Below are 25,443 nucleotides of genomic sequence, written 5' to 3' on the forward strand. Positions count from 1 at the left end.
CCTCTATTGTTGAGGCGGCTGACGGAGCTGTGGCCGCAAGGTGGTGGTGCCTGTCGTGGCGGCAATCCCGAACCCGTTGGTGGACACGGCGGTGAGGATGCCGTCAAGCTGAAGAAGGAGTCCTATAGGACTTTTTGTCCTGTGGGTCTCTGGAGGCAGCTGATAGGTACCGGCAGGCCAAGCGAACGCTGCCGGTTGTTGCTGAGGCAAAACTTCGGGCATGGGAGGAGTTTGGAGAGGCCATGGAGAGCGACTTTGGACGGCTTCGAGGAGATTCTGGTCCACCGTCCGGCGTCTCAGGAGGGAAGCAGTGCAGTGTCAACACCGTATATGGTGGGGATGGTGCGCGGCCAACCTCGACTTCGGGACGTTGTGGGTCGGTGGGAGGAGTACTTGAAGACCTCCTCAATCCCACTAACATGCCTTCCAATGAGGAAGCAGAGCCTGGGGACTCTGAGGTGGGCTCTCCCATCTCTGGGACTGAAGTCACCGAGGTGGTCAAAAAACTCCTTGGTGGCAGGGCCCCGGGGTGGATGAGATCGCCGGAGTTCCTTAAGGCTCTGGATGTTGTAGGACTGTCTTGGTTGACACGTCTCTGCAACATCGCATGGACATCGGGACAGTGCCTCTGGATTGGCAGACCGGGGTGGTGGTCCCCTCTTTAAAAGGGGACGGAGGGTGTGTTCCAACTATAGAGGGATCACACTCCTCAGCCTCCCTGGAAAAGTCTATTCGGGGTTCTGGAGAGGAGGGTCCGTCGGATAGTGAACCTCGGATTCAGGAGGAACAGTGTGGTTTTAGTCCTGGTCGCGAACAGTGGACCAGCTCTTCACCCTTAGCAGAGTCCTGGAGGGTGCATGGGAGTTTGCCCGACCGGTCTACATGTGTTTTGTGGACTTGGAAAAGGCATTGACCGTGTCCCTCGGGAATCCTGTGGGGGTGCTCGGGAGTATGGGGTACGGACCCCTGATAAGAGCTGTTGGTCTCTGTACAACGGTGTCAGAGCTTGGTCCGCATTGCGGCAGTAAGGCGAGCCCGTTTCCAGTGAGAGTTGGACTCCGCCAGGGCTGCCCTTTGTCACCGATTCTGTTCATAACTTTTATGGACAGAATTTCTAGGCGCAACCAGGGTGTTGAAGGGGTCGGTTTGGTGGACTCAGGATTGGGTCACTGCTTTTGCAGATGATGTTGTCCTGTTTGCTTCATCAGGCCGTGATCTTCAGCTCTCTCTGGATCGGTTCGCAGCTGAGTGTGAAGCGGCTGGGAGGAGAATCAGCACCTCCCAAATCCGAGCATGGTCCTCAGCGGAAAAGGGTGGAGTGCCCTCTCAGGGTTGGGGAGAGATCCTGCCCCAAGTGGAGGAGTTCAAGTATCTCGGGGTCTTGTTCACGAGTGAGGGAAGAATGGGCGTGAGATCGACAGGCGGATCGGTGCGCATCCGCAGTGATCGGGCTCTGCATCGGTCTGTCGTGGTGAAAAGGAGCTGAGCCGTAAGGCAAAGCTCTCAATTTACCAGTCGATCTACCTCCTACCCTCACCTATGGTCATGAGCTATGGGTAGTGACGAAAGAACGAGATCGCGAATACAAGCGGCTGAAATGAGTTTCCTCCGCAGGGTGTCTGGGCTTTCCCTTAAAGATAGGGTGAGAAGCTCAGTCATCCGGGAGGGCTCAGAGTAGAGCCGCTGCTCCTCCGCATCGAGAGGAGTCAGATGAGGTGGCTCGGGCATCTGATCAGGATGCCTCCTGGACGCCTCCCTGGTGAGGTGTTCCGGCACGTCCAACGGGAGGAGGCCCCGGGGAAGACCCAGGACACGCTGGAGGGACTATGTCTCCCGGCTGGCCTGGGAGCTTTGGGATTCTCCGGAAGAGCTGGAAGAAGTGGCCGGGAGAGGGAAGTCTGGGCCTCTGCTTAAGCTACTGCCCCGCGACCCGACCTCGGATAAGCGGAAGAGAATGGATGGATGGATGGATGAAGTTATTAAACAGTAAAACATTAACGTTTTAAGAAGTACAGGTACATTGAGCACTACTCGAGTGGTTGCAGGTAAACTACATTTTAAAAGACGGTATAACAGAACAGGTAAGTAGTACTAACAGCAGCTAAAATGTATATGGATCATCTCTCGGTAGTTGATCCCTTTTGAAAGGCGCTACACGACGGCTGTGGTATAGAAATTACATTTTCTATGTGAACGTTCAAATTTCTGCCTCTGGTAATGTGCCTTACCGGTATTACCAGCAATTAAAGAAAATTTGTTTTGTGTCCTCTGCAGTGTTAAGAGAGAAAGGCTTTTGTTTGGGATAAAAGGAAAAAAGGTGTAAAGAAAGGAAAGTTGCCTTTTTCTTTTATATAGCATAGAGAGATGTGTTCGGTGATGTTATGACGTTATGATCGCCTTTTGGGGACAGTCGCGGTGGGTCTTGTGTAGACTGGTGAGACGTCCCTGCCATTAATCGGCTGTGATGGCACTGTCAGTCCTCCACTCGTGTACGTGTCTTTGTAATCCGAGCTGAGGACCTCATAATCGTATACGTGCAAAAGAAAGTGTGAATCGCCTTAATATTATTTTGCCGTGGTGTAGAAAAGGGGTCCTGTGTTTGCACTTGTCTGGGCTATAGCTCAGGGGGAGGATGAAAAAAATTAAAAGTGCTCACTTTGACTTAAGGCAGAAGCGCAGTCAGCGTCTCAAAGGCCGGCACAGCTATGCGCTCGTGCCGGCTGCTCGACTTTTGCTGGGCAGGAGACCCCAGTTTTTGTACACACGTTCCATAAATGAGACACACGGGTTTACTGGCAATGTCAGTAAACATATACTCAGCCTCCCATCGGTTTTTAAAGGCTCTATGTTCAGAATCACCTTTTCTCTTTGGCATCGTGTGGGCTAGCTTCGCAATAACTTATAGCATCATAGCATCATAAGCTAGACTTGATTAACGTGGTAAGTGTTCGGCAAGGCAGCTGAAGCGCTAGATTATGGGATCTGTAGTTTATTGTGTTACCAGCTCTTCATATCCCCGGGCCATTAATAACAATAATATAGTATATAAAATGATCTCGCAGGCCGGATATAATTACACGCCGGGCTGGATGTGGCCCGTGGGCCTTGAGTTTGACACACATGGACTATATAGAACTTGAAATGAAATATTTTTTGGAATGTGATCGCGCAAGTCAGATCGAGTTGACGCGCACTACAGTACATCGAGCCCGCGTGCTATTGTGGTTTTGCTTGTGTGCCTCAGTAAGTTACCGTCCCCTCGCTTTTATTTTTTTACCGTTCATCTAATGTATACACGGAGTATGGCTTTACCAAAACAATCATTGATCGCGAATAAAGTATCCATTATTCATGAAGCTTCAATAGGTGATCTGTGTTTCTGCGTTAACCGCATGTGTTTTCATACGTCTCAAACTAAGGAGATGCGAGGTTAAAATGAATCGAGAAGCGCGCGTACATACTCAGTGCATCCCCTCTTGGGAATTGAACCTCAGACGCCGGCGCTAGAGGCGAAGCCTCTACTATTAGCACGCGTGTGGTTTGTCTATTTGAGCGTAGCAGTGTAATTCGGTTTTTGTTCAGCACTCTTTGGAACTGTTGCTTTTTGTCTCCGCACTGCATCAGTTCACGTGAGCCGCTGAATATGGTTTTATATGTCACTTGCTCGCTTCTAATTGTTTCGCTGCCTTCTTAATTATATAATGTATGTTTTCTTCAGCGTTTTGGAGCTCTTCCTGGTTTTCTATGTACTGCTGCGATTACGTGGGAGTGATGATGTCACACAAAACTCCGCCCCCACGACTTTCGAGCTCAACTCCATTACAGTAAATGGAGAAAAATAGCTTCTAGTTATGACCATTACGCGTAGAATTTCAAAATGAAACCTGCCCAACTTTAGTAAGTAAGCTGTAAGGAATGAGCCTGCCAAATTTCAGCCTTCTACCTACACGGGAAGTTGGAGAATTAGTGATGAGTGAGTCAGTCAGTCAGAGAATGAGTCAGTGAGTCAATATATATATATATATATATATATTATGTGTATATATATATGTATATTATGTGTATATATATATGTATATTATGTGTATATATGTATATTATGTGTATATATGTATATTATGTGTATATATATATGTATATGTGTGTGTGTATATGTGTATATATATGTATATGTGTATATATATGTATATGTGTGTTACATTTCTGACAAATGAAGTACTATTTAAAAAAATTAATTGGAATGGGATGGCTGAACAACACTCCCATCTTCTGGAAATTTTCATGTATTACAGCAGTTAATGTGCAGGAACTGCATGATATATTTTCAAATTTCAAGAAAATTCAGTATGGCTACCCTTAATTTTTGTTTTGCAAAATAAATTTTTTGATATATCGCCTTGTTTTCTAAACATATTAAAAAAATAAGAGAATCAAAATATTGTCCACTTTGGTTTTTAGAACAAAACAAAACCAGATCTAGTGCTGCATTTCCATATGCAGAATATGTTTAAGTGCTTCAAAGTTGTACTTGGTGACAAGTTTTATTAGTTTTTCATAGAAATCCCTTTGACATTCTGTCCATATTAAGATACCAAGGCCTCGGTTGTGAAGTACATAATTGAGAAAGTTAGCATTGGGATAAGTCTTCAAATATTATGTGACAGATTGTGTAACATATTTTCTAAAGACTATGATTTAACTTTATGTATTATTTGAACTATTTTTCTTTTTTGTTATTATTGTAGGGAAGATCTGAGGCGTTGGTTTATTCAACAAGAAATGGATTTATTTAGATATAGATTTCATGATATTCCTCCAGAACATTTCCAGAATTTTCTGAATATCAACAACCTTATCTATAACTCTGTGAGTATTTGAAATACTTTGTGTATTTTTTAAGTCTTGTGTAGGTCTTTTGATACTATTAAAGATGATTGGTTGGTTGTGGATCAGAGGACAGAATACAAATGGCAATGTCACGTAACAACTCCATATATTTATTAAACTACCTTTTTAATAAAAAAAAAAACAAAAAAACTCCATTGAGATTTCTGTTGATAACTTCTGTTGATAACTATGCATTTGTTTGTTGTATTATATTTATTAGGTCTAGGTTGTTAAAGAAATTAGTGCCATACACAGAGAGTGGTGCTATAATTAGTTTGTGGCAGGTAAAGGGAAAAATGGACTTTTCTGGGTAAGTGGGGTAGAATCACAGTAGTATTTTAAAATGAAAAAACTTGGTGGTGCTGTCATGTTATATGGTTCATTTTCAAGATGATGTTTAGGTGCACTGATTCCCTTTATTAGCAATTAAAACCAATTCTGAATGGTCATGTTCATTGTTTGTTGAAATATTTCTGTCCTGATGGTGTCCTTCTAGTTTGATAATGTTCCCATGCATAAGAAAAAGTGACCGATTTATGTTTGAAGACTACAATATTAAAGCCATATTCCTTCTCTTGTGCTATTCAAGGACTCCAAATTTATTTTTGAAATTGGGAAGGAATCCCCCGCCTTTAAATGTGTTGTCACTTTTCATAAATTTTGCATTTAGCAGTTTCCACTCATATTTGGTCCTAAAAAATCAGACCTGCTAGAGAAAAATTACACCAGTAGAATAATACAAAAAATTTGAGTATATAAAATATACTATGAAAAAAAATATAGTTGTCTGTACTATAATTTTTTATGTTAGGGTATACTTTTCTGGAGTTATGCAGACTGCATAAAGCTGTAAGTGTGAATTATGTTAATTTAAGGAGTGTCAAATATTTGTTAAAAAATATATTTTTAGCTTAGGTGCCACAGTATTACATACTGATTAGCACGGTCACTTTATAGATCCAGCGTACCAAGTACAAATTCAGCATCTGAGTATCTGTGTGAATTTTGAACGTTTTTCTTCTGGATACTCCAGTTTGTTTAAATGATCAGGTGTGAATGTAAATGTGTTTGTGTGTGTGTGAGTGAATCTTGTAATGGACTGGTACCCTATTGAAGACCTTTTCCTGCGTTGTCTCCAGTAATGCCAGTATTGGCTCTTTCTCCCTGCTCCTCTCAATTGGAGTGGGTTTGAGAATAGCTATGACTATTATTAGTTGCTTTTCAGAATATACATTTCCAAATCACAGTAATAGAATGTAAAATTGAATTGTGGTATCCTTGAGAAAGTCCTTATGTTTCTGCTGAAATGTCCTTCTTTTTGGAGTTAGAGGGGTGGGAGCCTTCTACAGATGATTTTCATAATGCTTATGTTATCCTTGAGCATTGCTTGTAATCTGATTGTGTGTGTCACTGATTTTTACTTTTCAGATTCAGATTTAAAGACAGCCCTCTATAAATATTTTAAATAATTAATGATTGTGTGTTTCTTTTTCAACCCAGCTATGAATAGGCAGCTATAGGCTGTTAAATAAAAAAAGAACCAACCTGAATATAAATTCACTAAATAGTCCAGGTTCTTGAATTTCTATATTATTGAAGTGCAAAAATATACTTTATCCTAATTTTTATCCTTCAGTTTAGCAAAGCTTAGCCAAGTTTCTTCTAAAGAGCAGTGTAAACACTGGACAATGCACACTATGTGCAGTCAGGCCCTGTGCAATCTTGCTGCACATTTGCACAACCGTGCTGAAATGCCGATTGCTGAATGCCACCAAGCATATCTCTGGTTGAGGCTCTGGGTTGCAGAGATGCCAGACTATATTCCACTAATGTGAGTCCCGGTCAAGATCAATGGCAGACAACAGGAAGTTGACATCCTGTGCATATGACCTTAACAAAATTTAAGCAATGGAAAAACAAAAATCAATTCCTATGTAACATATTTGGTATAATTATAAAATAGTGATTTAAAAAGTGATGTTGACTATTCTTACAGTAAGTAAGACAGAGTGCTTACCAAATAAATAAATAAATGTGTAGAAAATTTGTGCATTAATAATTCGGATTGGGATTGTGGAAGAGATTTGAAAAAGAGAGTGCAGGCAGGGCGGAATGGGTGCAGGAGAGTGTCAGGAGTGATTTGTGACAGACGGATATCAGCAAGAGTGAAAGGGAAGGTCTACAGGATGGTAGAGACACCAGCTGTGTTATATGGGCTGGAGACGGTGGCACTGGAGACAGAGCTGGAGGTGGCAGAGTTAAAGATGGTAAGATTTGCATTGGGTGTGACGAGGATGGACAGGATTAGAAACGAGGACATCAGAGGGTCAGCTCAGGTTGGACGGGTGGGAGACAAAGTCAGAGAGGTGAGATTGTGTTGGTTTGGACATGTGCAGAGGAGAGATGCTGGGTATATTGGGAGAAGGGTACTAAGGATAGAGCTGCCAGGCAAGAGAAAAAGAGGAAGGCCTAAGAGAAGGTTTATGGATGTGGTTAGAGGGGACATGCAGGTGATGGGGGTGACAAAACAAGATACAGAGGACAGAAAGATATGGAAGAAGATGATCCACTGTGGTGGCCCATAACAGGAGCAGCTGAAAGAAGAAGAAGACGACTTTTTATGCACAGTCCTGTGCCGAATTTCCTGCCCTGCACGAGTCAATAGATCTCGCCCCATTTGAGCTCTTATGGGAGATTGTGCAGCAGTGTTTTTCCAACACCACCCCCATCAAAACAACAAAAGCCACATTCCATTATAGAAGGAGAGTTGCATTGTTTTAACACAATTCCAGACACGTTTTGACTCTCTACCAAACACATATTAAAACTCTTGTAGTGACCCAGCTTCTTTTATGAAAACAATGTATGTATTTCCTTTTATCAGTTATCATGTGCTGCTCTGCCCACTTGTTAAAGTGTGCATACAGTTGTGTGATGTCATATATGTTGTGGTTGTGGACTTGGTCTGCTCATTAAAAAAAAAAAAAACTTCTCTGCTGCTATATTTCTTGTTGTTCTTGTCTCTTAGGTGTTAATTCCATTGAATTTATGAAGTATATGCTCATGTATTGCACCCCAGCATTTTATTCCTTCTCCGCTACTGTTATGGCAGCACAGATGACATGGTCTGGGATATTACCCAGGTATGACAATGCGGGTTCCGCTTCATGCTCCCATCTGGCTTCCGTGAGCTCTTGAACCTGGCGTCTGCCTGACCGCTTGGGGTCGGTTGTCTTCCTGTCTTCCTTCTCACACTCAAAGTGGTCCTATGGATCCCTAGGGCGGACTCTTCCCCGATCGAACCCACTCTTCTAAAAACCTTACTGGGAGCGATCCTGTCCCATGAGCACCGATCACTCGCTCTATCCAGGACCCCTGACCGCGTTGACCTTTCTCTTTCACAGCTGGATGGCTCTTTCATCTCTCTTCATATACTGCTCTCTTGCTTTCCAAGCCTTTTTTTTTTTTTCCTCATCTTCCTCCTTCTGCACTCGTGCTTCTCCTATTTATCAAGGGGGACGTGGCTCAGGTGTGGCAATTAGCAGCTCCCGGCATCAATTACAGATGCGAACGATTTCTCACCTCTGCACATAAGCGAGGGAATGACCGCAGCACGTGGTGTCCGAGAACTGCTCTGACCACACCATCAGACCCCCTCTTTAAGCCGCAATTATTTATTTAAAAACTGGGCTTTTATTCTGAGCCGTGGACCCGCTGTATCAGACCAAGGTGTTGAGTTTTTGTCATACTGTATGTTCTGTGGTCTGGCTTAGAAGTCTACATTTCCTCAGGACCTGACTTGAAGACTACAGTTAAGAGTTGTGATTATTTTTGTCATTGAGAGTGGGTGGTGGGTGGTTTTTCGACATAGTTTATTTATTTACTTTGCAAGAAGGTTCCTCTTATCAATAGTCTATTCAGTTGAAAATGGTATACAACATTGTTGGCAGTGGGACTGAAAAGATGTTACTATGCAGACCTATAGCTTTACTTTAGTAATGGAAAAGAGTGTCAAAAAAACAAACGATGGATGGATGTGAATATCCAAACAATACAATTATTGATTGAACAAGTTTTATAAAAGAAGTTATAGATGCAAATGCTGCTCACAGTCCTTGAACATTGATTTTAATTTAATTAGGGATTCTGTAAAGGGAGGAGTGTATGTATTTTGTGTCATCCTACCAAGTGATGGATGGGTACCCTACCTAGATCGTGTAGTGGCATGCATTACCTGTATACTCTTCCTGTCCTTTAGAAGATAAAAGCAGGTAATCAAAATGAGTGAATCAAACGAAGTACATTGAACAAACATTACAAATATATGTTTGAAATTTTGTCCTTTTAACAGTTTCATATTTAACAGTTGTATTCATATCCTTTTTATCTTTATATATAATACGCTACCGTGGCTGTTCGTTTGTCTGTCCAGGATTTTAAATCGCCTGTAGTTTGCAAACCGTGTCACCCATTGACCTGAAGTTTGGTACACATATACAACGTGACATCTACTATCCGCTTTCAGGGTGTTGATTGACCTCCAAGGTTATTCCTCTTTTTATTATTTTATTTTATTGTAGAATCGGCTCTTGGCAGTGGCCAGCAGGGCGGCTGTGCGGCGCATGCTTACAGGCACCGTTCTCATCCCTACCACCTTCGCCGTCACATCCTCTACCTCTTCATATCTTAAATCATTCTTGAGGCAGATTGAAGACTTAAGTGCCAGCTTAAGTGAAAAATTAAAGAAAGCGTGCTAAGTAATTACAACACAAACACTGACTTAATCAATTTTAACACAAAAAGATGCCGATGAAAGAAGATAAGAAGAGGGCTGCTAGGGTGGGGAAAAGAAGAGCTGCTCAGGAAGTGGCAAGTGTGTCAACCTCTGAGCAAATGAATGCAAAACGTACAGAGAAAGAGGATGAAAACTCTGAATGCTCAAGTCAAGTGGATTCAGTGCACTTTATCGTGCAGTGTGCTGTTACTGGTTTCAAAATTAAATTTGTCTTCAGAATTGTTACCTTTTTTTATGGCTGCAGTATACTGAGTTTTAAATATTATTGCAGTATACTATGTGAAAAAACAAATGTTTTGAAATGTAGTTTTATCAGTTACAGTAAAGTTTATTTTATAATTAAAACAACAACAAATGAGTAACTGTAACTTGGAGCAAAACCTTTGCTTAATTAAGAAAAAAATGCACTCGGCCAGGGCACTATCTAGTAAAATTCTAACTACTGTAGCTATATCTGTTTTGTTGCTATTCAGTTGAAGCTTTACATGTTGTTTACCCTGTATAAAGGAATAAAAATCCCTTTTGAAAGATGTATCAATATGTTCCATTATTCTCAGTGCTAGCAGAACGCACCTATTGGTCTTGGCTCTGCATGACACTGAGAGGTTTGTTGTCACCGAAATTTGCTCACAGCGTACACCTTCAAATGAAAAATTGTGGTGTCTTTGCTGAGTGAACTCTCATATTTTTTACTGGCCTGTTTAGAATAAATGTGTTTTGTGTGGTATTTATGCAAGGAAAATAATGCATGTGATATATTTAAGTCAGGATAAATAGAATATGATTTATAGTATTTTATTGAAAAGGGTAAAAAAAAAAAAACCCAAAAAACTACACAATAGTAAAACAAGTGAAAGACCATTTCTGACCTTGAGGGCCACATTAGCTTATGGTAATTCAATGGTTGAATGGTAAATCGACATTTTATTTTAAACAGAGGAATCAATTAAACATTTAATGTACACTGTAATAATACTGGGCACGGCCTCCTTTCGCTCTCAGAATAGCCTCAGCTGTTCATGGCATTGATTCCACAAGATGTTGGAAACATTCATTTGAGATTCTGGTCTGTGTTGATAAGATTGTATCACACAGTTTCTGCAGATTTGTCAGCTGCACCTTTATGCTGGGTGGCACAGTGGTAGCGCTGCTGCCTCGCAGTAACCTGGGTTCGCTTTCTGGGTCCTCCCTGCGTGGAGTTTGCATGTTCTCCCCGTGTCTTTGTGGGTTTCTTCCGGTTGCTCTGGTTTCCTCCCACATTACAAAGACATGCAGGTTAGGTGTATTGGCGATCCTAAATTGTCCCTGGTGTGTGTGCCCTGCAGTGGTCTAGTGCCCTGCCCGGGTTAGAATCCTTGCACCCTGTGTTGGCTGGGATGGGCTCCAGCAGACCCCCATGAAACTGTTAGTATATAGCGGGTTGGATAATGACTGACTGACTGACTGACCTTCATGCTGCAAATCTTCTGTTCTACCACATCTAAAAAGTGTTCCCTCGGATTCAGATCTGGTGACTGAGAAGGCCACTGAAAAACACTGGACTCATTGTCGTGTTCATTGAAACCAGGATGACTTTTGCTTTGTGACATGGTGCATTATCATGCAGGAAGTAACTGTTAGAAGATGGGTAAATTAGGGCCAGGAAAGGATACACAATGCTCAAATAAGCTGTGGCATTCAAGCGATGAATGATTAGTATTAATGGGCCCAACGTGTGCTAAAAACAAAGTTCCCCACACCATTACACCACCACCATCCTGGACTGTTGACACAGGGGAGGATGGGTACGTGGATTCATGCTGTTGAACTTTGCCGTCTGTGTGCCTCAGCTGAAATCGAGATTCATAAGACCAGGCTGTGTTTTTCTAATCTTCAGGTGTCCAGTTTTGGTAAGCCTGTACCCACTGCAGCCTCGGCTTTCTGTTGTTCACCAACAGGAGTGGAGTCTAATGACCCCTTCTGCTCTTGTAGCCTATCCATCTCAAGGTTCAATGTGTTATGCATTCTGAGATGCTCTTGTACTCGCCACATTGATACAGAGTGGTTATGTGAGTCACTTTAGCCTTGCTGTCAGTGTGAATCAGTCTGGCAATTCTTGTCCAACCTCTCTCATCATTTAACTGTTTTTGTCCACAGAACTGCTGCGAACAGGATTTCTTTTTTTTTTTTGCTTTATTCTGAGTAAACTCTAGATACCGTTGTGTGTGAAAATCCCAGGAGCTCAACTGTTAAAGAAATATTTCAACCAGCCGGTCGGGCACCAACAATCGTCAACCACCAGCCATGGTCAAAATCATTGAGATCGCATTTTTCTCCCATTCTGGTGTTTCTGGTGACGTGATGTGATCCTCCCGGAAGACAGTTTAATGCCACGCGAGGCAAGACAGTGAGACAGCATTTAAAACAAGTTCACAGACATCTAACCTCACAGTTGTTGGAATGCATTTGGCAGACGCACTTCAAGTGCTCCCAGCTCTTAAAACAATGACAAGCAGAACACACAGCTCGCCAGGAGCATTAGCAGCAAGCCAGCAAATGATCTGCTGGTTCTGCTTAGCGTGTGTTAAGCCCCCAACAACGCGAGCGGCAGAGATGCCAAGTGGCAAAAGGACAGCTGCTGTACAGGCTTTTAAATGATCAACGCAAAGCGCGACAAGCAGAAAACGGAGCTCACCAGCAGATGATCCGACTGCTTCTCCTTAGCGTGTGTTTAAATCCAACAATGCGAGCGGCAGAGACACGAAGTGGCTATAATATAATTATAATATGATATAATTTTATTTATTTATTTTTTTCTCTCTCTGTGTACAACCTATTTATCTCTCTTGCCTTGTTTTCTGGGACAAAACATGTTTGGGGAAAAAAAATTATTTTCAGCTTTTATAATTTTTAAAGTATATACGCCCTACTGTTATGTTTAAACATTTAGTTTTTACTGCTTCAAAAGAAAGAAAATGGGTCAATGAGCTAATGAATATCACTATTTTTTTCTTTCCTGGCTTTCAGTTTTAAGCATTGTTTGACCAGAATGTCTTTTTGTTGCGGGTTGATTCAGTCTCTGTGCCTCAGTGTCTCAGTATAATCTTTGACTCTGTGATCGATTGCCATTTACAGCCAGAACTGAAACAGCATTCTGGAGTCACTGACATTATTCTGTGCCTGCTATAGTAAACATGCCCAGCAGGATTAAACTTCATTTATTCGTAAATGCCGTGCTGAATATGACTGGCAATCAAAAAAAAACGAGGAGGTGGGGGGAATGTTGCATAGGTCGAATGAGAAAGGAGGAATTGCTAAAGGATTTATTTAGTGAGAACTTCAATGTTAAAGGGTGTGGGGGTGAAAGGGGTAGGACTGAGAAACAGAAGAATTTTCCAAGTTACTGCAGTTCAAAGGAGCTGGAACCCTACACTTGTTTCCTGCAATTACTGTTGAATTCTAGTCGCACTGTATTTATTTTATTATATATATATGTATGTATATATACATATATATGTGTATGTATGTGTGTGTGTGTGTGTGTATATAATATAATAATATAATTTATTTATTTATTTTTTATTAATAAATACTGCAATGAAGCATGTTTGGCATCATTCAATGTTTTTTTTTTTTGTGTTTTTTTGTTTTGTTTGCTTGTTTGTAAAAGAATACGTATTGCTGCAGATTCTTCAGTTACTGTGACAGTTCTCATATATTACAGACTTCAGCATGAGATGTGCCACAGCACTCCTTCATAATCTTTCTCATTTGACTGGGGTCAGCTTTTGTTTGCCACACTGTCAACACAACAATCAATAGATATAAGCTATGAATATTTGCAAAGAGATTTTTCAGTGCATAAGTGTATTTGTTGGTGAATTTTAAATACTGGCAAAACATTATAGTTGAAGATTAACTTTGAATAGAGATACATAACATTCCACTAAGGCTTTTCCTGTAATTAATGTACCAAGTACAGTAGCTGGATAATTATGTTATATGTAACATAATTAAAAATATAGGTAGTGAAGTGTGGCATTTTTATCAGAATCTACATAAACGTAAACACATTTGCCCTATCTTAAGGTGACATCTAAACCACCTTTGTACAAGATTACATTTTCTTATTGTTACAGTTTAATGTTTTTGATTTTTTTTTACAAAATATTTCATTTGGTACTTGCCAAAATTGAACTTTTATTTTCTATCAACAGGGGGCACCATAAGACTGTTTGTAAGATTACTCTCAAGTGTTGTTCGCTTTGGTGGTGGGAATATAAAAACTTATACAGAATCTGTATGCATTTAGAATGTACATATTAAATATATGGTATGTGTAGTATTAGTAGTAGTAGCAGATCAGTCAAATGTGTACAATATGGGAAAGTTCTTACCTGCAGGTCCAACCATCATGGAGCATATTGCCACTGTCTGGTGCCATGATAAAAATAAAAAGGTAGTAAAGCACATCATTTTATTTAATAGAAAAGACAAACCAATACACCTGATTTTGTATTTATCCCAGTTTCTGTATTGCTTGTTCAGTTTGTGAAACATTATGTAAAAAACCCTGAGAAAATGTCCATTCCAGTTAACACTGAGATATGTGAAATATAAGAAAGGTTAAAAAAAACAAAATCACAATTACATAAAATGTCTAATGTTGTCTATGATATCAAACATTTTACATACCTGTGGTAGAAACAGGAATGGAGAATCCTCTGTGTGTCTCTAGTCAAATACTTAACATTTCAGGAGTTCAGTGAACTTTGAAACAGATGTGTGTGTGTATGTGTGTATATATATATATATATATATATATATATCTATATATATATATATACATATATATACATATATACTATATATATATATATATATATATATATATATATATAGACACACACACACACAGTACCTGCCAAAGAGTACACAACATGTGTTTCGCCCTAATTGGGGCTCATCAGGTGAATATACTTTTTGATCCTCTTGCCGGGATTGAACCTCGGATGTCCACACCTGAGGCAAAGCCTCAGACGTTGCTCTATGGCGGCTGGTTCGCTTGCTTGACAGGGTGTTGATCGGAGTATTGCAAGATCAGTTGATCTAATTTTACATCAGGCCTGCTCTTTACAAAACCAATAAGGATAAAGCACAGGAGTATAGAAATACTTTGAAAAATGTTCTAAAATGAAGTGATAATATATATTATTAGGTTAGCTGAAAGTGGTAAAGGACATCACAGTACGTTCAACATTAATACAGTAGATTTAACACAGTAGGGAAGAAAATTAGAAATTCAGGTATAGTTTACATAAAACGCAGCAAAGAACATGTTTGTTTCCCCTAGGCATTATTGTTTTATTGCAATGTGTTTGGGGACAACTTTTAACCACAGAATTGGGCTATACGTTAAAGGGAGAGTTGAATTAGAAACATTATTTTAAAGTCCATTGCCCATGCCACCTCATCACAAAGTCTGCAACTTCTGAATGCATGTATGTGTGTATGTATACGTCACACATTAATTATTTACAGATGCACGTTATATTCATAGTATAAAAAAGATACAATTAGGGTAAACTCTGGCTGTGTTTCATCGATAATTAAGCTTCATTTTGACTTGTACTTGATGTGACAGTCAGAGGTCAAACTGCTGTTAAATATTTTCAAGGCTGCTGAGAGCAGGTGATGTGTAAGGCTGCAGGAGCTGAGGTCTGGTAAGAAAGAGTTGAGATTTTTAGTAAAGCTAGAGATCCTAAAAGAAGCATTTCATTTTTTTTTTTGTTCAGCTGATCAAAGTTGTGCTTGTATGATTGCAGTTTGCCGTGAGCTTGTCTATAGCTGTGTGTGTTCGAGTATTAAGTTTGTTATGGTGATTCAGGTATCCTAGTAGCCACATATACATGGCAGAAACAGCCTGAGCAAATTAATGTTCAGGATCGTGATTCACTGACACCTGACTGTATGTAGACTGGTGGGAAGGAACGTCTTCATGAATAAGCTGATTATAATTTTTATAGAAGCATAGTCGGTAGTGTCACAGGGATCAACCCAGTCAAGGAGAAGTAGTGTAGAGAAAGATCTAGTATCTACAGTTAGGAGGATGTCATTTACATTGCAAAAAAATAGCTGTCTCAGTGCCATGGTGGTATAGGGACCCACACCGGGATTTAAACAAATGGCTGTCCGTTTGCTATGAGTGGAAGCCTTACTTTCTAGAGAAGACTAGAAAACCTAATTAAAATAGAGTTAAGGTTTGCTGACTTGACAGGAACAAGCTTTTCAAGACTTAAGTGGATAATGGCACTCATCACAGGTCAAGGTTTCTGCAAGGCAAATGAAATGATTATTACAAATGACACAGTTCTTTTTAACAACAGTAGGTTTAATCACGTGAGAGTGGCAGTTGAGAAAGCAGTCTTAGAGGGTTTTAGATTATGAGGTGCCAATTTAGTGAAGATGCATTGTCATGAAATCAAAATGAGCAATGGCAAGGGAACGAGCCTGTTCAGTCCAAAGGACCACAAGCCTTTTTTGGCTGAAGATAATCTTACTACAGTGTCTAAAGATTTTGGAGTTGGAGACACTGGCCATTTTCATAACATACTGAACTTTTCAAACCTTGGATAAATTGCATGAAAATTAGCACTTGCCTGCCTTGCTGCATTTACCGAGATGGTACTTGCATTTTAATTTGATGTTAAGTGGTCTGTTGTCTAAGATGCAGTTTCTAATAACTGCTTAGCATAAGCAAGACCTAACAGGTTAGTCGAGAGTCAAGTTGCTTTTGCGTTAAACACTTGTGTCACTTTGCTCTCGTCAAGCTAGAAGATACATTTGAGTTGGATATTAAGTATTTATTTAGAGTTTTTGTAAATTGCTTTCCAATCCAGTTTCTGAAGCTGCAGACTTTGACCATAACTAGTTTATTAATTTGATGATATAGTTTTCTCTTGGATTACTCGCTGCAGCTCCATCTCCTCAGGTTCAGCAATTAATAATACTATGACTTAAGCATCTTTCTGAATTTTTAAAGAGAAGTTAATTTGCTGTCATTGCTTTTTTGTTTTGCTTCATTTCACTTCACTTGCTTATTTAGCATTTTAAGGTCTTTATTTTTTCCCAATCAGCAGATAATTGACAGTGAAACACAAATAACAAGTAGTTGATAAGTAACCACCTAGTTTAGTGGTTTTTATATATAATATATAATATATATAATATATATATATAAACTGAGAAACTATGAAAGATGGAGTTTTTTTTATTTTTCCCCTCATGCTTACAAAATGGTTTATTGATATTTGTCCATTAAAAGAAAAATATACTCTTTGATATTTCTGACGCAGCAGAGTAATTTAACAGGAATTGACTACAGACTCTTACTGTACCGCAACCACCTTAAATCACAAAAAATGGTTTCAAAATACCAATTGGTTAGAGCAAAAAGCTTGTAGTGACTGCTCTCTAGGACGATAGCTGAATGCTCCCAGTATAAGAGGAAAAACTAAGGAAACTGCAATTCTGCTTTGGCATGTAACTGTCAGTCTTAAGTTTGGTAATATAGAGAATACTGTGGGAGTGGCGGTCGTGTAAGTCGAATGTGAAAAACTCACGCTATTGGTCCAAAAGATTATGATATGCTAACGCCCACCTGAAAGATTAACCACGGAGCGCACAGCTTTTTTTTTTCCTATGTATTGTGCCTACGTGACCATATGGTAATACCCAAACTATTCCAAAGCGACGTTTGCACTGTTTTGTGTTTGTTTTTTTTGTTTTTTTTGTACCTCGTACACCTTTATTGTAAGAGTATCCCTTATCCACGATGGAGCATTTGATCAGAAGAAAATATGAAGCTGGTTTTAAAATAAGTTGTTGAAGTGGCGAAAGAAATTGGTAACTGCGCTGCTGCAACAAAACTCAATGTGTCTGAGAAACTGGTGTGAGATTGGAGAAGGCAAGAGGATGTTTAAAAAAAAATAAAATTGTATTTATGAACGGGCGTATAAGTCAGGGTCTGATTTTATGATGGATTTTTCAGGTTTCAAGACCCGACTTATAGCAGTGCTAGAAGTTTTTTTTCTATTTTTTTAAAGTATGTGTTATTTTGCTCAATATTAGTCCACCCCTGTTAGTTTTTATTTTCTTTAATATTATTTTCAGTTTGTATAATGTTGTATTATACCTTAATGTGAAATATAGGAGTACTGAACTTCTGAAATAAGCATTTTTTTTTTAATTTATCAATTTTTGGTGGGTCATAAACTAATTCTTCGTTTTATTAACCACGTCGACTTTCACAATTAAGAATGAATGCATATCTTTGATTGCATTTTTTTGTTTTATGATTTTATTTCTACACCAGTAAATTGCCTCCTGCTGAAGAATACTAATCAGAAGTTCCAGTTAATCAGATAATCTGAATTAGTGAAAAGGAGCTTCTATTCTGTGTTTGCATTTGGGGTGGAATGAATCGCTACCTTTCTCATTAGAATGCTTTCTGATTACTTTTTTTGAAATGCTAAAGATGCATCTCAGATGGCTTGTATTGCTTAATAGTTAAACTGCTTGCATAATGCACACACTTTGTGCAGGAGGACTAGTATGGCAGATTTGCTTTGGAAAGCTGGTTTGTAAATGGTGCTGTTGTACTCTTAGGGGAGATCATGCTTATATAATCTGCCTCCTGATGGCTTTCTTTTGGGAGACGACACTTAGATAAGGTTGGAAAAGAGAGTCTGTCAGAATTGCCATAAAGGTAATAAATCATGAAATCCGCTGCAAGGCAACATGAAAATACACTTGCTTTATTTGTTAAAAATCAGTAAACATTAGTTGCCGTGTGCTGTAGGCTTTATACATTAAAAAAAGTGTTTTTAGAAGTGTTCTTTAATTTTCATAACTTTTGTCTTGAAATTGCATGATTTTCTTAAGTTTTTGGTCAGTTAAGTAGTTATATGTATGTAATATCAAATTGTAAGCCTGCAGGCTTTTCATTTCATTGTCTTAAATAAAAATGTTTTATGTAGTAGTCTTCACATAATAACATGGCCCAGAGCTTTGATCAAAGCCGTAAAGAAGATTCAGTCAGTATATACAGTAAAATACAAACACAACTATCTACTACTTGCATGATTATTCTAACTAGGACACACTTTATAAAAGTTTGAATATCAAGAAGCTCTACCAGAATGCAACTTTGTAGATGCAGACCAGATGGTGAATTCACCTTTATTTTTTTATAGGTATAGGCAAGCTGGTAAACCGGACCCTTTACAGTCAATAATTAACGTTTATTGGCTTATTTGCTTTTATCCAAAGTAATTTACAAAAGAGGTCAGCATTGTCGAGTAAACATCAGCTGTTAAGAAAAACAGGACAAGGTTACTAGTACTGGGGTGTTGTGCCGTGTTAGCCATTATGGATGTAGTGAGAAGTCCAGCAGAATGACATCTCGCCTGAAGAAGGGGCCTGAGCCGCCTTGAAAGCTTGAATATTGCAATCTTTTTATTTAGCCAATAAAAGGTGTCATTCTACTTGACTTCTCAAAACAAAGTTACAAAATTGAACATCATATTTGAATAGCGAGTTAGACTTCTTTGGTTGCATTGTCATTGCCAGTTAGAAATTCACAGAGCAAGAGCGTTTTCAAATGCTTCTTAAATACATTGATGGAGTCAACAGTTCAAATGATGATGAGCAGCTTGTTCCACTCGCTAGGAGCTACACATGAAAAGAGTCTGGATTGAGTGCACAGACAATGATAGTGATACTGAGTGTGAAATGAGGAATGTTCCACAGGTCTGTGGTTCTGTGTGTGGGGAAAAAATACTTCCATGTTCTTTTTTTATAAATGTATTTTAAAAAAAAAACTGTAATGTGTTCTTGCCTTAACAACACATCAGTTCTTCACCTTCATTTCTTCTGTACAAAAGAAAAATTCTGCTCTGTTTTTTTTTTCTTTTTTTACATAGGTTAAACACAGACCTCTATAATTAGTCTATTAGCTCTTCTTCTCTTTCCAAGTCCTTTATGTAAGACAAAGCTGAAAACAGCACTTGGTATTCCTAAAGTAGATTCACAATGGCATTCTACACAGACGGCTTAACCTCAGTTGACTTTTACTTTGTGCAGATTTAGACTGGGTGCTGCATAACAGAATGTCCTGTTAGACTTTTTAATTACTTTTGAAGACCATTGCTGAATCCGCTGTGAGTCTGATATTTTTTTCAGAAATTATATTATCTGTCTCATAAACCCTAACATTCAGTATAATTCCAACTGGCACTTTCCCCAAATTAAACTTTCATTGACTCAACCTACTTTGAGGAGCAACTTTACATTCTTGCGCACCCTCCTTTCTTTTTTTAATGAATCATTTTTTTATATTAATTTTGAGTTGTTTAGGAATGTTGATGTTACTTTTGTTTGTTGTCTGATTTGTTCTTTAGGCCTGTGTTAATATTCCATTGGTTTTGTGGGTGGTCCCCCAAGAGGTGTGGCCACCTGCCAATCACTGCAAGGAACTACTGTTTGCCCTGTAAATCCGGAGGGTCTTCTATAGTTCCTAGTGGTTCATTTCAGATGTGCTAGGGATTGGTGGGTTTACTTGTGCTTTTTGCTGTGCTTATGCTTACTATGATTATCTGGATTTTTGACCTTCTGCTCTGTTTTTTTGATCTTGCCTTGAATTTCTGTATTGGGTGGGAATTTATTTGCCTTGGATTGCCTTTGCTGGCAACTCTTCTATGTGTTTTCTGCTCCCTGGACCTTCACAGTGTAAAAGAGCACTTTGTGAGAATAAAACTTTTTATTTTATAACTAGACATCCCCTGCAGATCTACCTGCGTTATAGTGAAACTGGAGAAACTTTAAAAATCGATAAACAACCCGGTATCGCTAGCCAAGCGGAGTCAAGGTCCGCTCCAAAACGTGGCCCACAGCCTGTCTGGGATTAACGCGAATACAATGAGGACATTTATGTTTGGTGGAATGCCCAGAGGGGCCTGGGCGGTCTCATGGTCTGGAACCCCTACAGATTTTATTTTTTCTCCAGCTGTCTGGAGTTTTTATTTTTTTTGTTTTTTCTGTCCTCCCTGGCCATCGGACCTTATTTTTATTCTATGTTAATAAGTTTTGTCTTATTTTAATTCTTACTTTGTCTTTTTTTTTTCTCTTTTTCTTCATCATGTAAAGCAATTTGAGCTACATTATTTGTATGAAAATGTGCTATGTAAATAAATGTTGTTGTTGAATAAATCCCTCCTGCAAGCGAACTATGATGCTTAGCATGATAAGAGAAGTCGCAAAATCAACCGGAATGTTCAAGCAAATTATACAAAAAACCTGAACCTGAGTCTGTTAAGTCGTTCTCTCGTGAAAAGCGGACAGACATACAGACACAGACAGACGTTGGATTATTTATATATATATATATATATATATATATATATATATATATATATATATATATATATATATATAATATTATATATATATATACTTACACACAGAGAAGATCCTGCACTGGCCTTTATTTCTAGGCTGGGATTTGATGGTAAATCCCCCTCCTAGTAGGCATTTTTGGAAGTGTTTTTTTGGACTTGTGTGCTTTGGGACTCCTAGTCATAATAGTGTGAAGTCCTAAAATGCCTCTTAGGACAACTTCTCTAATAAAGCACAGGTGTGGTCACTATAGGTTCTCCAATGGGAATAGCAATAGCCTATGGCCTTTCTGTGTACAAATGGGAAATCTGTGCACAATTTGATAGAAATTTAAATGCCAGGCAAACATTCAGCTTTATCTTGCATATTTTTACTTACTATGCAATATGCTGAACTTCATTTGCAGTATATCTTTTCAATTTTGCCTGTTCATTTTTGGATGTAGAGTATGATTGAAGGCAGTGGTGGGCTGGCATCCTGGCTGTGATGGATGACTAGATACCTGACCGGGAGGCCCTCATAATAGACAGAGAACATTGGTGATTGGCTGGTGTCCCCTCTACTATCAGACAGCCTCTTGGGCTGTGTGCCCCCAGTCCGCTGGCTGGCAGCATACCTCTGGCGTAGCTCCTATTTAAACTCCCACAGGTCTGCATAGGAGTTATAGTTCTGGAAATCAGCCATAGTGGGGTCCTTGGGGGCTACTAGGGGGTGCAGTTGGGAGGAGGCTTTCTTCACAAATGGAGGTTCTGCTTGACCCAGAAGTGCACAGAAGAAGTCAGAGCTTGGAGGTGATGATAATAGCTTACTTATGAGGAGTGGAGGAAAGAAATTGTGCATTGTGTGTTCTGGAAGAGAGATTATCTGTTGAAAGGTATTTCCTTTAAATAAAATGTATTAGTTGTCCCAGATTGGACTTTGAGAAATTGTGTGTAGGTTTTGGGGGTTTTTTACCAATCTTGATGCATTTTCTAATTCCTCCTAGTGTGGTGTTGCTTACAGTTGAAGTGATGTGATAGTCTTTTATAAAAACTGAAAAGGCTGACTCCTTGCAGAATGTCACTTTTGACAAGAGTTCTTTATAGTATAATCAGGGTTTTCTGTGTAGAGGACAGTTTAGCAGTAATATTGACATTATACCCTGAATTGGGAATGCGTGTGCTTGATGGATGATAGCTTTAAAAAAAATGTATTATTTATTCAAAACTTGATGAAGAATTTGGTAAATGTGAAAAGTGTATCTGTGCTGACTACTCATTAACATACCCGTGCCAGTTAACTATTTTTTTAAATTGCTTATATTGGTTATAAAAAATACCTCTTCTGAAAATAAATGTTTTCAAATAATTAATATGAAAACTAAAATTCATATTATTTTAGACTGATTAAAAAAATAACATTTTTTTAGTTTAAGAAAATGTCAAAACTTAAAAGTGTGCAATACCAAACTAAAACTTTATATCGAATATTTTAACAGAGCTTAAATTCAAGGCTAAAAATCATACACATTTAACATTTAATTCTAACTTTAATGGAGAAGTTAGAATCATAACCTTATTGCTCACATGGTGATATATATCATTTATTTAAAAAAAAAAAAAGTTTGTGAACAATGTTCTTGATTTTAGTTTTATTTTTCCTGGGTAAAGACAAGTATACAGTTGAAATAAAGTCTGCATCCGCAAGAATATCTGCAGTTTGCAGCTCAGAGTAGCATTATAAGCCTCAAGCACTCTAAATAACACACAGATAAGCACTTTCACAGTGCATTACATGGAAGGCTTAAGCCCACTATTGTAGCATTTGATGTAAGCATATGTGAACTTTCTCTTTTTATTGTAACTTTCTGCTTTGTAGATTTTATACATCAGTTCTTCAGGAGTCTCTCCCTGAATTGTAGCCTAGATTTAAAACCAAACCATGTCCAGTTATCATATGACTTCCATTCTGCGTGCCTTAATGTTTAACATTCTTAAGCTTAAGGCTATTTATTTCACAACAGAAAATTAATCCCATGAATTTAAATTCATTTTCAAGAAAACAGTATAGGTCACTTATAGAATTTATTTCATTTGTTTTTGGATGAAAGTAGTGATAAGAAGTACAACCCGCACTAAGTTCATGAAGATTTAGATCATGTAATTTAATTGCATTGTCCGTCATTACTATAGCATATAGACATGTATCCCCACATGCACAGAAACCGGAGACAATTCCCAAACAGCCAGATTTCAGATGCTTGTAAAACAAACTACCAGAGATGATACAGCACAAAACATTAAGATGCTCATACTAAAATTCACATTAGTAGTTAAAGATAAAGAGTAAAGGTCAAAGGTTATGTATTTTTTTCCTAAAGGAATTCGGTATTCCTTGTTCAGATATCATTCCTTCTATCTGCAGTAAAATATATACTGATAATTGTGATAAATGTGTTGATATCCTTTCCCAACTATAGATGTGCTGTCAACAGCCTGCATCTCTACCTAATGCATGGTAGCACCAGCCCTCAATGAAATACACTCTTCTGCAAAACGTTACCTTATACCTCTTATGGTTCAACCAGGGCCAATATCAGGGTGGAGTGGTGGCTCTGAGGCTAAGGATCTGTGCTGGTATCCAAATGGTTGCTGGTTTGTATCTCCATCACTGCCAGGTCCTTAACCTGTAGTTGCTCCAGGGGTGCTGTACAATGGCTGACCCTGCGCTCTGACCCCAAGGGGTATGTGAAAACTAACAAATTCCTAATACAAGAAATTGTATAAGGTGAAATAACGAACAAAAAAAAAAAAATATATATATATATATATATATATATATATATATATATATATATATATATATATATATATATATATATATATATATATATATATATATATATATATATCTATCTATCCTGGCTTAAGTTTATATTAATATTTTTGTTGATTTAATGCAGGTATAGTCGAATTCTGAATCAGTGCTCCACCAGGTGTCCATGTGGGTAGTTTTGTCATGCACGGATACTATACTGTAAGAAATTCATACAGCTTCTCAAAGTTTTCGTTGTGATGAATAAAAAAGTGAGAAACGGTGCCGGTTTACAATGAAACAAAAAAGTTACATCTAACATTTCATTTTCATTCTGTTTTCATATCTGTTTCTGTTAAAAAAAAAATAATAATAAAATAAAAATCGCAGTTAGGAGACCTGAGTTTGCTTTCTGGGTCTTCTCTGCGTGGAGTTTGCATGTTCTCCCCGTGTCTGCATGGGTTTCCTCCCACAGTCCAGAGACATTCAGGTTAGGTGCATTGGCGGTCCTAAATTGTCCCTAGTGTGTGCTTGGTGTGTGTGTGTGTGTGCCCTACGGTAGGCATGGCGCCCTGCCCGGGATTTGTTCCTGTCGTGTACCCTGTGCTACCTGGGATTGGCTCCAGCAGACCCCTGTGACCCTGTAGTTAGGATATAGCATGTTGGTTAATGGGTGAATGGATATTAAAATGATATTTTTGCACTTGTGGAAAATGGCGGTGGAATTTTTTTTCAAAATTACATATGCCTTACCAAGATTATGTGCAAAGTAAAAAAGTTATAGTCTCCTAAAGACATAGAAAAAGTGTTTAGTATTATATAATATTTGTTGCAATAAATTGCCATTGGTTAAACTATATTTGGCTACATTTAATTATGATGAGAATGGTGGAAATTAAAAAAAATAAATAAATAAAAATAAATGTATTACCAGGAACACGACAGGGATATAGCAGCTTATTGTTACCATTACATCTTTAACAATAACATGTAAACATTTAATATGCCTAGCAAATATAAACTGATGATGCATAAGTTAAAATAAAATGAATAATAGTTATTGAAAGAATATGTGTTATAGCGAATGCAGTTTAATATCATGTACACTGTTTATATTGAGTGCAGTTTTTAATATTGTGTACACATTTATATATCCATGATACAAAAAATTTGGATGGTTGTTTAAATAAAATGCTACTTCTGGTTGAGTGATTTTTTTTCAAATTTCATATCTGTTTGCTTTTTATTATTATAAATATCTATTCAAAATTTGAATCATCTATCTGTAATTATAGCCATAGTTTACTTGAAAATTCGCAAAGGTATTCAGTTAAAGTTCCACTTCCGGTTGCCGGATTCCTTAATTTTGATATAAAAGTGTACAAAATCTCATTGACCAGGTCAAAGTATTTTTGCACACAGACAGACATAATTTCAAAAATGGTATTTTCGTACTGTGGAAGGTCTAAAATGTCAAGATTAATCGAAATGTTGAGATCAAATTTTTTCACAATTCCTATTATTTCTCTATACTA

At 38.4% G+C, this 25,443-nt stretch overlaps 1 protein-coding gene across 1 annotated transcript in view; it reads left to right on the plus strand.

Annotated features, from left to right (window-relative positions):
* prim2 (DNA primase subunit 2) overlaps positions 1 to 25,443 on the plus strand; it is a 438,807-nt gene that overhangs the window by 16,498 nt on the left and 396,866 nt on the right. The window contains exon 5 of the mRNA XM_039738199.1: positions 4,746 to 4,866. Within this exon, the coding sequence (XP_039594133.1) occupies positions 4,746 to 4,866 (121 nt within the window). The remainder of the gene's footprint in view (positions 1 to 4,745; positions 4,867 to 25,443) is intronic.

Source organism: Polypterus senegalus, chromosome 16, assembly GCF_016835505.1.
Source record: "Polypterus senegalus isolate Bchr_013 chromosome 16, ASM1683550v1, whole genome shotgun sequence".
Lineage (NCBI taxonomy): Eukaryota > Metazoa > Chordata > Cladistia > Polypteriformes > Polypteridae > Polypterus > Polypterus senegalus.